Source organism: Schistocerca gregaria, chromosome 9 (assembly GCF_023897955.1).
Source record: "Schistocerca gregaria isolate iqSchGreg1 chromosome 9, iqSchGreg1.2, whole genome shotgun sequence".
NCBI lineage: Eukaryota > Metazoa > Arthropoda > Insecta > Orthoptera > Acrididae > Schistocerca > Schistocerca gregaria.
This window is the reverse complement of record NC_064928.1, coordinates 145,892,207-145,906,695: the sequence shown is the minus strand read 5'-3', so window position 1 is coordinate 145,906,695 and position 14,489 is coordinate 145,892,207. Positions and strand designations below refer to the sequence as shown.

Genomic DNA, 14,489 nt, shown 5'->3' with positions numbered 1-14,489 from the left:
AGTGGCATCAAATTAAAAGACTTGCACCCGGCAAATGGTCTACCCAATGGGAGGCCCTAGTCACATGAAATTCCATTCCCTGAAGATGCATCTATACTGAGGTAAAACCGGTAGTTGCAAATAAAGTATCTTCATACAGATATGTGACTTTTGGAAACACCTCATAATTCTAGACATTTTAATTGTTGTAATTTTTGTGATAATTTGAATGGTTATTGAGTGTTGTCATTGTTATTAATAATGATTCTGAGCTGTGGCTGTCCTCCACAGAAAGTTGTTTGTATTGAAAAACAAAACACATGGGAAAAAAGTAAGCAAACTGTTTATTATTTGAAAAGTAATTGCTATAACTCTTAATACATTTATCCCATTGTGAGACAAGATGGTCAAGGGGGAAAATATTTGCGGTCACCTATGGAACCGTGATTCCATCCAGGTGGCAATGCTGCCAAGGTTGTTTCAACTTCACTGCTGAAGTTTTCCTAAGAAACCCTTAGATCTCCTCCATTAAGTGTCAGTATCTCCCCATGTGATTTTCATATCTTTGGAGCCTTATAGAAAGACATTTGTGGCCATTGATTTGCTTTGGATGATGAGGTGGACACATGGGTACAGTCATGGTTCTGCATACAACCACAAATACTTGTCTGTGACTATTGACTATTAATAGTTGTGGTGATTACATTGCAAATAATAAACAATTTACTTACTTTCTTTCCATCTGTTTCATTTTCATTTGACTGCTCTTATACATCCGTGGCAAAATGCATCCTCTCTCTCTCTCTCTCTCTTTCTCTCTCTCTCTCTCTCTGTCTGTGTGTGTTTGTGTGATACTTGACAATGGTTTTTTAAATGACCTTAATGTGTGAATTTCACTTCCTTGGGATGCTTGCAGTAAATCCGTCTGGCATGTGCCCCACAAACAGACTCATGTTGTTGATCAATCTTAAATTACTCCAGATACATACTCCTGGATATTTAACAGTTGTGCATAGTTACAGGGACTGATCATCAATTGTGTAGCCGAGAATTACAGGGTCTGTTCATCTATTGGAACCATTATGTTGCATTTACTTAGGTTGAAGGTCAGTTGCATGAATTTGCTTCAGGTACTGATTTCCATTAAGAACCAGTGCTCTGTTGAAAATAGCAAGTCTTCTACCCAGACACATAACTGTTTTGATAATTCACAATTACATATTTTGTCTACTGTAATGGTTCCTAACCTAAGGGCAATTAGCCCCTGAGGAACGAAAAGAAATTTTCTGACGGGTAAAAACTAAACAATTTGATTCTGTGTTAGTCACAAAAATAAATGATTTTCAAAAGATCATTTCCATTATCACAATTTTGTAAGACTGTTATACTGATTATATAAGTTTTCTCAGTTAGTAGCGTTAATATGGTGGTCACAAGTTCCTCACATAGTCCATGCACTACACACATTTCTTGTGCTTTGTCCCATACATCACTGGTCATAAAAATGAGACATATGTGTAACAAATGCTAAATATCTCAACAAAATGTCTTCTCTGAGTTGTAGATTGTAGCTGTAGTAGTCCAGAAAGTGCTTCATTACTCCCTTCAAAACAGATAAATTAATTAAGTGACAGCATGACACAACAGTAACTATGTAAGGGCTGTTATAGTGCCATGCACAGTTTTATTATTAGTGTGATTAGCCACAAAGCACTGACAGTCTGAAGTCATCAAATTTCTGCCGGTTCAGAAGTTAGGCATGCAGCAATGAAGTGATTTACGAACAGTAAGTATACAGCACACGTCTGAACTTGTTTGGTTTTAAATAGGGTTGCAATGTGCAGGTCATGCAAGTGCCGCAATAAAGAGGAATAATGCAGGGGAAGCATGTTTTGTAACAAGTGTGTACCGCACCACAAATTCCTTTGTCATTCATTCTAACCCACACACACACACACACACACACACACACACACACACACACACACACACACACACACACACCAATAAACAAAGAAACAAACTAAATGTCATCCATCTTTCACCATTTTTAAAATAAAAGTGTTCTAAGAAAAGTCTTTCATTCTACAGATGGTGAGAGGAAGGGAGGGGGAAGAGTGGGGGTACTAGGCAATGTCTGATTGCACTTAGGGTTAATGATCTAAGGAAGGTCGGCAATCTGGCTTGCTAGGTGATGACATGGAACTGCATTGAAGGTTTTCAAGAAGTTGAGAATTATTGCATTGTACTACTAATCAGTGCATCAGTCAAAAGCAAACGAGCATTTCTTACTACATGTTAAAAAGGCAAAATCAGTGACATGCTACTCAGTTCTTCATGTTATTTTGAGATACTACTTCCCTAGAGGCTAAAAGGCAAATGAATGGAGATAAGAGCAGAAGCAGGTATCCTACAGTTATGAAATCACAACCCTTTAAAAGCCTTTCCAACCCTTCCCCTTTCTATTATTTGATCTGTGGATTACTTCCCGTAAAAATATTTCTGTTCAATGAAACTGATTTCAGTTTTCTGGAAACCTGTACCTCTTCTGCCTTCCAAACAGAATTTTATATTTTAAAATCTCATGAGACAGTTGACAATAATTGTTTACTGTGCCTACCAATCTTGTAACAATTTTACCTTTTATGTAACAGAACCTGTTCAAGTGTTACTGTAACCCGATATTTTGGTTTCTCAATTTCTTGTTTATTTTGACACTTAATCTGCACTGTTCTTTAATGATATTCTGTTATCATATTGGCAGCGTGAAAGTATTTCCCCTGTAAAACATGCTTTCAGTGTGTCTGAATGCTCCTGCAGGTCAAGTTAATGACATGACTCGCAGAGGGGCCCACTATCAGGAGTCGACAGAGATCATTAAGAGCCTGGAGAACCTTAACACTGAAATTAGAGAGATATGGGATGTCCTCAACAAGCAGCAAAAGGATGGAAATATTGCATCAAGTCAGTATATACTATTTTCAGCAGCATTTAAAATGGTGTTTCTTTTATGTACGGCATATTAAAAATAAGGAGCTTTGAAACTAAATTGATAGTACAATGCATGACCTTAAGCAGGCATGACTCTCATTTGCGTTCTGTAAGTAGATACTTGCCACAAAGTACAATTAATTGAAAATAAATAAAGAAAATGTTGACTAGAATGTTTAGCAGTTAACAGTTTGACAATAAAGTTCATGATTGACATCAGTAAAATAGCCACTGTAATGCAGCAACAGACTTTATTGAAAGTGCTTGATGATGTGCTTAAATTCTCTTATTACAAAATTAAGTCAGTCACTGAATACAGTCAACCAAAAATTAAATAGTAATACTATTGAAAAACAGAGACTAAATTCTTACTGTATCAATGATTTGCTGTTGTTCCATTGACTTTCAGATTCTGGTACAATATTTCCATCAGTAGGACTTTGTTATTATCATTACTATTATTGTCATCAACTTCTAAGTGTGTAATAAACATACACATGTGCACTATTTATGTGGTAAGCTAGTGTGGAATATGAAGTACATCAAAAAGTTCATGAGCTGAAATTTTAAATTATTGAGGTAATTAAGTTTGGATGCACTTGCAGAAAGTGAGCTTCATGTTCTCACCTTCCCAAAAATTTCTTCTCTGTGGCTCCTGATGCACTTTTAGTTAAATGGCTTTGAATATACAATTGTGCAATAAGTGGCCTTTTTATTGATACTTGAACACTTTAGTTCATCAAATATCAGAATAATAAATACTACAGTAAGTAACTGGGCTAAAATGTGTCACAAAGTGGAAATTATTCTACCCTGATCACAAAAAGAGAGAGACATATGGAGCAAGTATGTAAGTGTACAGAGAGGGGCAGAGAGAGAGAGTATGGAGAAAATAGGAGGGTAGATAGTAAGAAACATATCATTTAGAGAAATCTAAATGCAAACACTAACATGCACAGCCATAAGTGATGCCAACTGCTCTCACTTTATTAGGCAAGACTGCAAAAGAATTAAATTGGTTCATAAATGCTTTATACCACTTCATGATATAATTCATATTTCCATTACTGAGTTAACATGATGTTGGCATGGAATTACTTGTGCACTATTATCAAAAAAGCTGTCCATGATCTTGTTCAAGGGACATTACATGATATAATTGTGGAAACAATGAGAAAATTATCAGTCTGACAAGGCATGTTGTCCTAATTTAATACAGTTTCCTTAAGTATTGCAGCACTTAACTAGGAGCATATATTTTCTAATAATAAATGAACAAATGTGATGTGATCTGATTATTAAAGTGACAGTCACTTCTGAAGACACACAAGAGTAGAAAGCAGATTTTCTCAGACAAACTATGTATAAGCCTTGTTCCAATCTTCAGATTGGGGAGCAAAGTCAAAGGCTAAATACAGGAGGCTTTGTTTACATTGGAGCTGTAACAACTCTAGACAGGGCCAATTTGAGGCCTAACTGACACGAGCCACCATTCGGGGTGCCTAGATCGTGGAGGTGGCAGAAGTGTCACAGCTGTATGATTTCTATACACGACATACCACAATTAGTAGTGGCTGCTTGGAGCACCAAGCTGAGAGAGGCACAAAAGTGCAAGACCCATATGAAGTGTGTGTAACAATTAGTAGTGAAAATTGATAAAGATGAAAGTGTACAAAGGAAATGAGCCACGTAGAGGATGGGGGCGGGATGCATCAAATGACAAGTTAACTGTGTGGAAAAATGTTCTCGAACCAGATCTGCCTTTATATATAATTATATTAAATGGCATTAAACAGTCAGGATGCTTTTTGTTCATCAAATAGTGTGACAGAGTTTTAAAGATGGTGTGAGAACACTGAGTCATCTACATGTAGTGCACTTCAAATTAATAACAACAATCAGACCCTAAGAAATTTTCACTTATTATATTCTGTAGATTCCATAATGAAAGAACACATTTATAAATTCAGAAAAACTTCTGATTGGTTTGGTGTAGCTTGACATGAATTCCTGTCTTTTACCAATCTCAGGACATAGGGTAAGACATCAGGAGCAGTAGACAGCAAAAACTGTAATGGAAGAAAGAGACTGCAATATACAGCAAAAATGATAGTAGGGCTCAAGTGCTACTCAGAGATGAAGAGATGCGAATTCATACGGAAAGGTATATGTGTAGAGCACTGAGTAGGAACAGGGATAGGATGACAGGATATAGGGTAAGACATCAGGAGCAGTAGACAGCAAAAACTGTAATGGAAGAAAGAGACTGGAATATACAGCAAAAATGATAGTAGGGCTCAAGTGCTACTCAGAGATGAAGCCATCCTATCCCTGTTCTTACTCAGTGCTCTACACATATACCTTTCCGTATGAATTCGCATAGAACCAACCCATTAAATATCTTACCATCAACTTTTTGTTGTAACACCACATTCCAAACACTTCAGTTCTCTTATTTTCCAGTTTTCTCACAGGACTACTCAGGAGGACATCATTATCAGGAGAAAGAAAACTGGTGTTCTATGTATCGGAGAGTGGAATGTCAAATCCCTTAATTGGGCAGGTAGGTTAGAAAATTTAAAAAGGGTATTGGGCAGGTTAAATTTAGATACAGTGGGAATTAGTGAAGTTCGGTGCCAGGAGGAACAAGACTTCTGGTCAGGTGAATACAGGGCTATAAATACAAATTCAAGTAGGGGTAATGCAGGTGTAGGTTTAATAATGAATGAAAAAAATAGGAGTGTGGGTAAGATACTAGAAACAGCATAGTGAATGCATTATTGTAGCCAAGATAGACATGAAGCCCATGCCTACGACAGTAGTACAAGTTAGTATGCCAACTAGCTCCACAAATGACAAAGAGATTGATGAAATGTAGGATGAGATAAAAGAAATTATTCAGATAGTGAAGGGAGACGAAAATTTAATAGTCATGGGTGATTGGAATTCGGTAGTAGGAAAAGGGAGAGAAGGAAATGTAGTAGGTGAATATGGATTGGGGGTAAGAAATGAAAGAGCAAGCCACCTGGTGGAATTGTGCACAGAGCACAACTTAATCATAAGTAACACTTGGTTCAAGAATCATAAAAGAAGATTGTATACATGGAAGAAGCCTGGAGATACTAAAAGGTGTCAGATAGATTATATAATGGTAAGACAAAGATTTAGGAACCAGGTTTTAAATTGTAAGACATTTCCAGAGGCAGATGTGGACTCTGACCACAATCTATTGGTTATGAACTGTAGATTAAAACTGAAGAAACCACAAAAAGGTGGGAATTTAAGGAGATGGGACATGGATAAATTGACAGAACCAGAGGTTGTAGAGAGTTTCGGGGAGAGCATTAGGGAATGATTGACAGGAATGTGGGAAAGAAATACAGTAGAAGAGGAATGGGTAGCTTTGAGGGATGAAATAATGAAGGCAGTAGAGGAACAAGAAAGTAAAAAGATAAAGGCTTGTATAAATCATTGGGTAACAGAAGACATATCAAATTTAAGGAGAAAATATAAAAATGCAGTAAATGAAGCTGGCAAAAAGGAATACAAATGTCTCAAAAATGAGATCTACAGGAAGTGCAAAATGGCTAAGCAGGGATGGCTAGAGGACAAATGTAAGGATGTAGAGGCATATCTCACTAGCAGTAAGATAGATACGACCTACAGGAAAATTAGAGAGACCTTTGGAGGAAAGAGAACCACTTGTATGAATATCAAGAGCTCCGATGGAAACCCAGTTCTAAGCAAAGAAGGGAAAGCAGAAAGGTCGAAGGAGTATATGGAGTGTCTATACAAGGGTGACATACTTGAGGACAATATTATGGAAATGGAAGAGCATCTAGATGAAGATGAAATGGGAGATATAATACTGTGTGAAGAGTTTGATAGAGCACTGAAAGACCTAAGTTGAAACAAGGCCCTGGGAGTAGACAACATTCCATCAGAACTACTGACAGCCTTGGGAGAGCCAGTCCTAACAAAACACTACCATCTGGTGAGCAAGATGTATGAGACAGGCAAAATACCCTCAGGCTCCCAGAAGAATATAATAATTCCAATCCCACAAAAAGCAGGTGTTGACAGATGTGAAAATTACTGAACTATCAGTTTAATAAGTCATGGCTGCAAAATAATAATGCAAATTCCTTACAGATAAATGGCAAACTGGTAGAGGCCAACCACGGGGAAGGTTAGTTTGGATTCTGCAGAAATGTTGGAACACGTGAGGCAATACTAACCCTAAAACTTATTGTAGAAGATAGATGAAGGAAAGGCAAACCTATGTTTCTAGCATTTGTAGAATTAGAGTAAGCTTTTGACATTGTTGACTGGAATACTCTCTTTCAAATTCTGAAGGTGGCAGGGATAAAATGCAAGGAGCGAGAGGCTATTTACAATTTGTACAGAAACCAAATGACAGTTATAAGAGTTGTGGGACGTGAAAGGGAAGTGGTGGTTAGGAAGGGAGTGAGACAGGGTTGTAGCCTCTCCCTGATGTTATTCAGTCTGTATATTGAGCAAGCAGTAAAGGACACAAAAGAAAAATTCAGAGTAGGAATTAAAATCCATGGAGAAGAAAGCATAACTCTGAGGTTCGCCGATGACATTGTAATTCTATTGGAGACAGCAAACGATCTGAAAGAGCAGTTGAATGGAATGGACAGTGTCTTGAAAGGAGGATATAAGATGAACATCAACAAAAGCAAAACGAGGATAATGGAATGCAGTTGCATTAAGTCGGGTGATGCTGAGGGAATTAGATTAGGAAATGAGACACTTAAAGTAGTAGATGAGTTTTGCTATTTGGGTAGCAAAATAGCTGATGATGGTCGAAGTGGATTGAATATAAAATGTAGACTGGCAATGGCAAGGAAAGCATTTCTGAAGAAGAGAAATTTGTTAACGTCAAGTATAGATATAAGTGTCAGGAAGTCATTCCTAAAAATATTTGTATGGAGTGTAGCCATGTATGGAAGTGAAATGTGGACAATAAATAGTTTAGACAAGAAGAGAATAGAAATGTGGTGCTACAGAAGAATGCTGAAGATTAGATAGGTAGATCACATCACTAATGAGGAGGTATTGAATAGAATTGGGGAGAAGAGAAATTTGTGGCACAACTTGACTAGAAGAAGGGATAGGTTGGTAGGACATGTTCTGAGGCATCAAGGGATCACCAATTCAGTATTGGAGGGCAGCATGGAGGGTAAAAACTGTGCAGGGAGACCAAGAGATGAATACAATAAGTGGATTCAGAAGGATGTAGGTTGCGGTAGGTACTGGGAGATGAAGATGAGTATAGTATTACAGGATAAAGTAGCATGGAGAGCTGCATCAAACCAGTCTCTGGACTGAAGACCACAATAACAATAATATTATATGCAGGTCTAGTTGTGAGACTACTTTTAGCAGAGTTGCCAACATATGGAATGGTACACCAATTTTTACTATGGAATGGTTACTGTTGGATAGCATACAGAAGTGGTGTAACCTAGGCATTTTCTTTTTTATATATTTATTATCAATCAGGGCAGAGCTATTGACATTTCTGGAAGCAAAAAGTTTGATAGTCTATTGTTCTGTTTGAAAGGTAGATACAGATAATGGAACTGATACAACATGCTGCATTATCAAATGGAAAGCTGCAAATCTGACTGCATGGATGTTGGGAGCTTGCAGTGATTACCGTATTTATAGTTGTGGTTTTTCTGTGAATGTTAAATAAGTGTCTTCTCGTGCTGATGCTGGTATTAAGGTCCAATCAGTAAATCCCGTTCATTATTATATCCTTTCACCCTGAATTTTAATCCCACTGTTGAACGTTCGTTTTCTTTCCTTAATCACTTTTTTGATGAACAGTAGAGGAGAAAGAGTACAGCCTTGTCGTACATCCTTTTTAATCTGAGCTCTCCTCACTGTCTTCTATTTTAATTTATGCATCTTGGCTCTTGTGCATATTGTATACTATTTGTCTCACTCTATAGTGTATACATATTGTTATTAGGATTTCAAACATCTCACAACCACTTTATTTTATCTGATGTTTTCTCTAGGCTGGCAAATCCTGTAAAAAGTGGTTTGATTTTTCTTAAATCAAGTGTAATATCAACACTGGCTCTTTTTTCCTAAAGCCATACTGATTACCATCTAACAGATCCTCAGTTTTCTTTCCCATTCCTCCACGTACTATTTCAATCAGCAAATTGGATACACGGACTGCCAAGATGACTGTGCAACAGTTCTCTCATTTATTGGCCCTCGCTATTTGAGTTAAAGTATACAGCATTAATGTTCAAGCTATTGACAGTTGCTGGCACAGTCCACTCAGATTTTATACCCAGGTCAATTTGTATGTGCAGACAGCCTGCCGCCTCCACCACCCTTGGCGTACACGTGGGTGCCGCCCGTTACGGTGCCGGTGGCAGTTCCCGCATACCACCACCCACCGCCACCAGCTCAGCTTCGGCGCTACGGAGGAGTACCCGACACCACCCCCACTCAGTCGGGCCTCGACCGTTCGCTCGTGGAGCGGACGCGCAGCCTGAGGGACTGGTTGCGGCAGGCTCGACTCGACGGAAATGCGGCACGGGGCGTGTCTCCGGGGCCCGGCCAGACACGTGTCACGACCGCTGCTATCTGAGCTACTCAGCTCAGCTACCTCGTTCCCTGTCAAGTGGCAACACATTCTTAAGCACAACTGTACGATTTACTGCTCTCCGCATACTGCAATATTTCCAATTTAAAATCATCTTATGTTCAGAGACAGGAAGTAACTCTTACTGCAGCCATATTCAAACCAATTTATTTGTATGCTTACGAGCAGTAGACAATTGTTCCACCCGCCACCCCTTCCCTGTCAATTTTCTCGAGGGCTCACGTTTTGTTGTAACTTTTGCAACAATGATATTCTTTCTGCAAAAAATGGTTGCACTTGGGAGTATAGTATTACTGCCTACTGTTTTCACCCTACTCATCGAGACAAACACTCATGTACTATCAGTGGTACATTGAGAGTTTTTGATAGTTTTTTTCTGAATGTAGCACAAACAATATTGAATGCAAGGCATTATTAGCAAATATTATGTTTGTGTTACACAAAATTAAACATGTGTATCAGTTGTTGAACAGTGTCAAAAAGTTAAAGAGTTTTATAATGTCATCAAGTTAACAAATGATGTGTAACATTTGTAACCTGCTTCTTGTGAGATACATTCCCTGTTCCCATGAAAACACAGTATTCTCATTTATTCAAACTTTGCAGATGCAAGAGTATCAAAAAACACTGATGTTCTGGACTTCTATAAGTGAACAAAATGAAGTGAAACCTTTCACAGAAAGGTGTTTCTTGTAATGAAAGAAATACCAGAACAATGGGCCGTGTTTCCATATAAAACATTTTACAGGGTTCTGTTCAATTTTTGTGTCAGAATATATTTGGTGTTAATATCAATGTCATTCAGTCCATAAACTGTTTCTGAGAAAGTACAACAAGATGGGAAAGGCAATATTTAGTAAACTTACAGGATGGAGATTTAATTATTCAAAATAAGGCTCCCATTACAAAAACTCTTAACATCTACGATTTCACGGAGTTTGACCTGAGTTATGCTCTTGCCACTAAGTAGTGTATAATGGCTTAAATTCTATGGAGCTAGAAATCCATCATTCTTAAGCTTCACGTATTCTCTCTCTGAACATAACTGAAATGTTTTGATGGTTCCTAAATATAATAAGCTGTTTGAAGCACCAGCTTTGTAGCAACTAAACAGAAATTGTTTTTCTAAAGCTCTTTGGGGAACGGGGGTTTCAGGACTGCTGTGCAAAGGTCTGCTCAATTTCGGTTTCTACTGATTGACAAGTTATTTTTTACAACTTGCTAGCTTTCAGTAGGAGCATCATAGCAGGAAGTTATAAGGAAAGAAAACATAACAAGCCTGGAAAATGTATCGCGTTTTTGAAAAATATAAACAGCACATTTTTTGTGAACTGAGAACATCTGAAAAGACTGCCTGTACCATTTTAGTCTCCTTACATGTCATAAAGAAGGAAAATTTTTGGCAATGATGTTAACCTTTGCTTTCTAATACAGTCTGCAGTGATGTTACAGGGTAAGTGTTGAATGTACATGAAATGTTACTCGTTTAAATGTTGTTGCATGACATACATGACTACATTTATGTTTATATTTGAAATGAATGTGGTTTTAATATTTAATAATGTAGCATTACAGTTCTCTCGTGGTACCACTAATTTTATTTCAGCAATACTAAAAGCTACATGTGTGTTTTCCCAAAGCATTAGATTAATTTACCTATTCTTGCATGGAAAACTACTGTTACTATAGCTTAATGTTTATCATCAAATAGTTCCTCAAGTAATCTTCCTCAAGCAACAAGAAAGATTTTTGCTTGATTCTAGTGTCTGGCGTTATTTCCCGTCCAAACTTTTTATATCTCAAAAAATGCAAAGAAAAAAATGTTATTTTAATGTGTGCGTAAAGCACTGATAGAGCGAAAAAATAAATAATATTCCCAAATCCTTACCCTGCAAAAAGAAAATAAGCTGCAGGTATAGTAATGTTTAAAAGTTCCCATCTGCATGTGCAATTTCCTTAGTTCTCCAATATTAATTGAAATATGTCAGTTTACTTACAAATAAGACTCCAAAAACTTGCTGTACACCAGTGCTTCCTATATCTCTATAAATCACAATCTCACATCAAAAGACTAACATCGAACAAAGCTACTCGCTAGAGAAATGCAAGTAAAACTAATGCTGTCTTTTGTAGAAGACAAACAAAAGTGCTGCAGCTTAGAATCAGATGGAAAAAATAACCACTTAAAACTATTTTTTCTCTCTCTTCAGTGAATTACTGTGCATTCTTCCTTTTTTAAAAAAGTAGGAGAGGTAAGTCAATATATGCAGTCGTCCGATATATATTTTACTATAGATTTAGTAAATTAAGTGTATACACATTTCAGTGTATGCAGATGACTGATTATGTAAGTGGATATGAGCTGTGACAAGAAGTACAAGTTGGTGAAAGAATCTGGTCTAATGGTGTGCCATAAAATATAAAGTTTATGATCTCAAGGATAAAATGATTTAAATAAACAAAAAAATATATTCTCTAAAGTCAGCATGTATTGCTGAATTATCAAAGCAACTGTGATTCTGCATTTGCAATTATGGCTGGCATTGTTTGCCATTCAGATTCCCTATTTTTCCTAAGTTTCTCAAGCCTAAGAGTATGAATTGCAGACTTTTGTATCATTCATAAGCAATTACTATTTAAGTTGCACAATCTGCAAAAGCTAGCAAACTGATCATGAAGTGTATTAATTTTTTTAAACAATGTTAATATATTCATTCATTCTAGCAGTTTATCTCTGTGTATACAATTGTTGAAATGTTTAACTGTACGGGAGTTTGGTTTTTGTTAATTGTCAAAGAATGTGTTGTTAACATATAATTATCAGTTGATTTTGAATTATTCTGCATTTAATTCATGTAGTTATAATGCTATATGATTGAAAATAAAGAATAAAAATTGTGATGTTGCAACTCTTATTTATGCGAGGGATAATCAAATACAACCTCAGTTCCAAATTTGAATATTCTTATTATAATTTTTTATATATAGCCAAAAGAAATTCTACTTTCCAAGCAGAAGCTGAGGCAGGTTCTCACACTCACAAACAATACTACTTTTCAGAACCACACACAAGAATGGTTAGATTTTAACGTCGCACCGCCATCGGAACAGGTGTATTACATGCTCAAGCTGTACAAGGACAAGGAAAAGTTTTTACATAAACATCACAACACTTGCCTGACATGACATTAATTCATTTTCTGTTGCCACTGATTACAGGCTGTCTCCACATAAAAAATGAGCAACAAGAATAAAAACTGTAGGTTCTGTAAACTCCACACACGAATTCTGAGTAAAATGACTATATTAGGTATTAGTGTAAGCTGTAAGATATAAAGACATGCTTAGACTTTAAACTTATCCAGAATGGGTACAGTTAACCAAGATGCAACAAGCCAAAGTGTGAAAAGATTTTTGTTGGACATAAAGGAGAGCTTAAAAATAATTAGAAGATTGTTTGTTGTTGACTGATACTTGTATCTGCGTTTTCATTTATCTCCTGTATTTCCTTTACCGTGTCACAATTCAGATGCAAAGATGCCCTAGATAGAGTAGTAGACTAATCTGGGTATGAAACATGCAGCCACATAGATTACACATAATAGATGGCAAAGGGTGCAGCTGGACCTGACAAAGTTTGTATTTCTGATGTTTTTCATTTTCCAGTTTCTCACATATCTCTTCAAACTGTAAAACAGCAGCTGAAGTAGTTGCATGACAGCGATTATGATCTCCTGCTGTGACACACCAATTACAAGGTCAATGTTTATGCAGTTTTATGTTCTTCTCAAATTGATCCTTACAGTGCTTCAGAGGAGCACCACAGGTTCTTCTATCAGGGCTCACTTCCCTACACAAAATTTGTTGAAGTCTGCCATTTCTCATCTGCTGGAGGTGGTCAATCCATTTGAATAGGTGACCAATCACCATGGCTCTACATCTTTGCCTTGTCAGGAACAGTATTGTTTGATATGGAGTAATACAATTTGATGTTCATAATGTGCCTAAGCTTCTGTCAGTTGAATCATTGCAGTTTCTTAAGATAACAGCAATATAGTTTCCCAGTTTCACAACCACAGAGAGGAGTGGAAACAGCTGCTCAATACACCTTGAGAGCATCATTTCTTTATTCAGGAACACCTGATACATGAAACATCCAAAATCAGCATGGGCAGCACATATTATGTTCTCCATGTCTTTTTTTCCGATGAGCAAGTAATTGACAATAAGCTTCCTAGATAGAGGAAGTTCTCTAATTGTTCCAAACATGTACTGAAAATAGAGACAGAAATGCAGAGATGCATTTCCAGGAGATAGTTGTGTGACTACCATTGTTTTTGGGACACTGACAATCAGACCAAACCATTTATGTGTGCTGCAGAAACAATTCACAAACAGTTGCAACTCTGTGGGTTTTTGTTTATGGGCTGGAGAAGCATTGCCATCTGCAATTCAGTTACCAGGGTTAGATTTGTGAACCTCTTAGAATAGAGTCTGGATTGATTAAATAGTCCTCTGTCAAATCTGTATTTAAGTCCTGCGCCTGCATTGTTTACAGACAATGTCTCAAAGTAAGGCGAACCTAGTTGGTGCGAGGACACATCCTGGTTGGAGCCCATTAGTAATAGGGAATCAGGATGTACAGTCGTGGAGGCAATTAAATAGAATTTTAGCAAAAATTTTATCACCCATGGATAGCAGGATATGATATGGTAACTACTAGAGATGCTTCAGTTGCCTTTTTGCCATTTTGCGGCCACATTTTTGTAGCAACTAAGCAAAGACAATTTTTTTGCTATCCTATTAGAATTGTGCTTTACTGACTATTTTTTTTAAATTTTAGTTTTGTGATTTAGGACCAAAA

General features: G+C 37.1%; 1 protein-coding gene across 3 annotated transcripts in view; it reads left to right on the top strand.

The window, feature by feature from the left end:
* LOC126292231 (centrosomal protein of 164 kDa) overlaps positions 1-12,520 on the top strand; it is a 625,143-nt gene extending 612,623 nt beyond the window's left edge. For 2 of the 3 annotated variants that reach the window (XM_049986106.1, XM_049986105.1), the window contains exons 22-23: positions 2,800-2,943; positions 9,330-12,520. In XM_049986106.1, coding sequence (XP_049842063.1) covers positions 2,800-2,943; positions 9,330-9,610 — 425 coding nt within the window. In that variant the 3' untranslated portion in view covers positions 9,611-12,520. The remainder of the gene's footprint in view (positions 1-2,799; positions 2,944-9,329) is intronic. The other variant, XM_049986107.1, reaches the window with a different exon arrangement.
* The last annotated feature ends 1,969 nt before the right edge of the window (positions 12,521-14,489 follow it).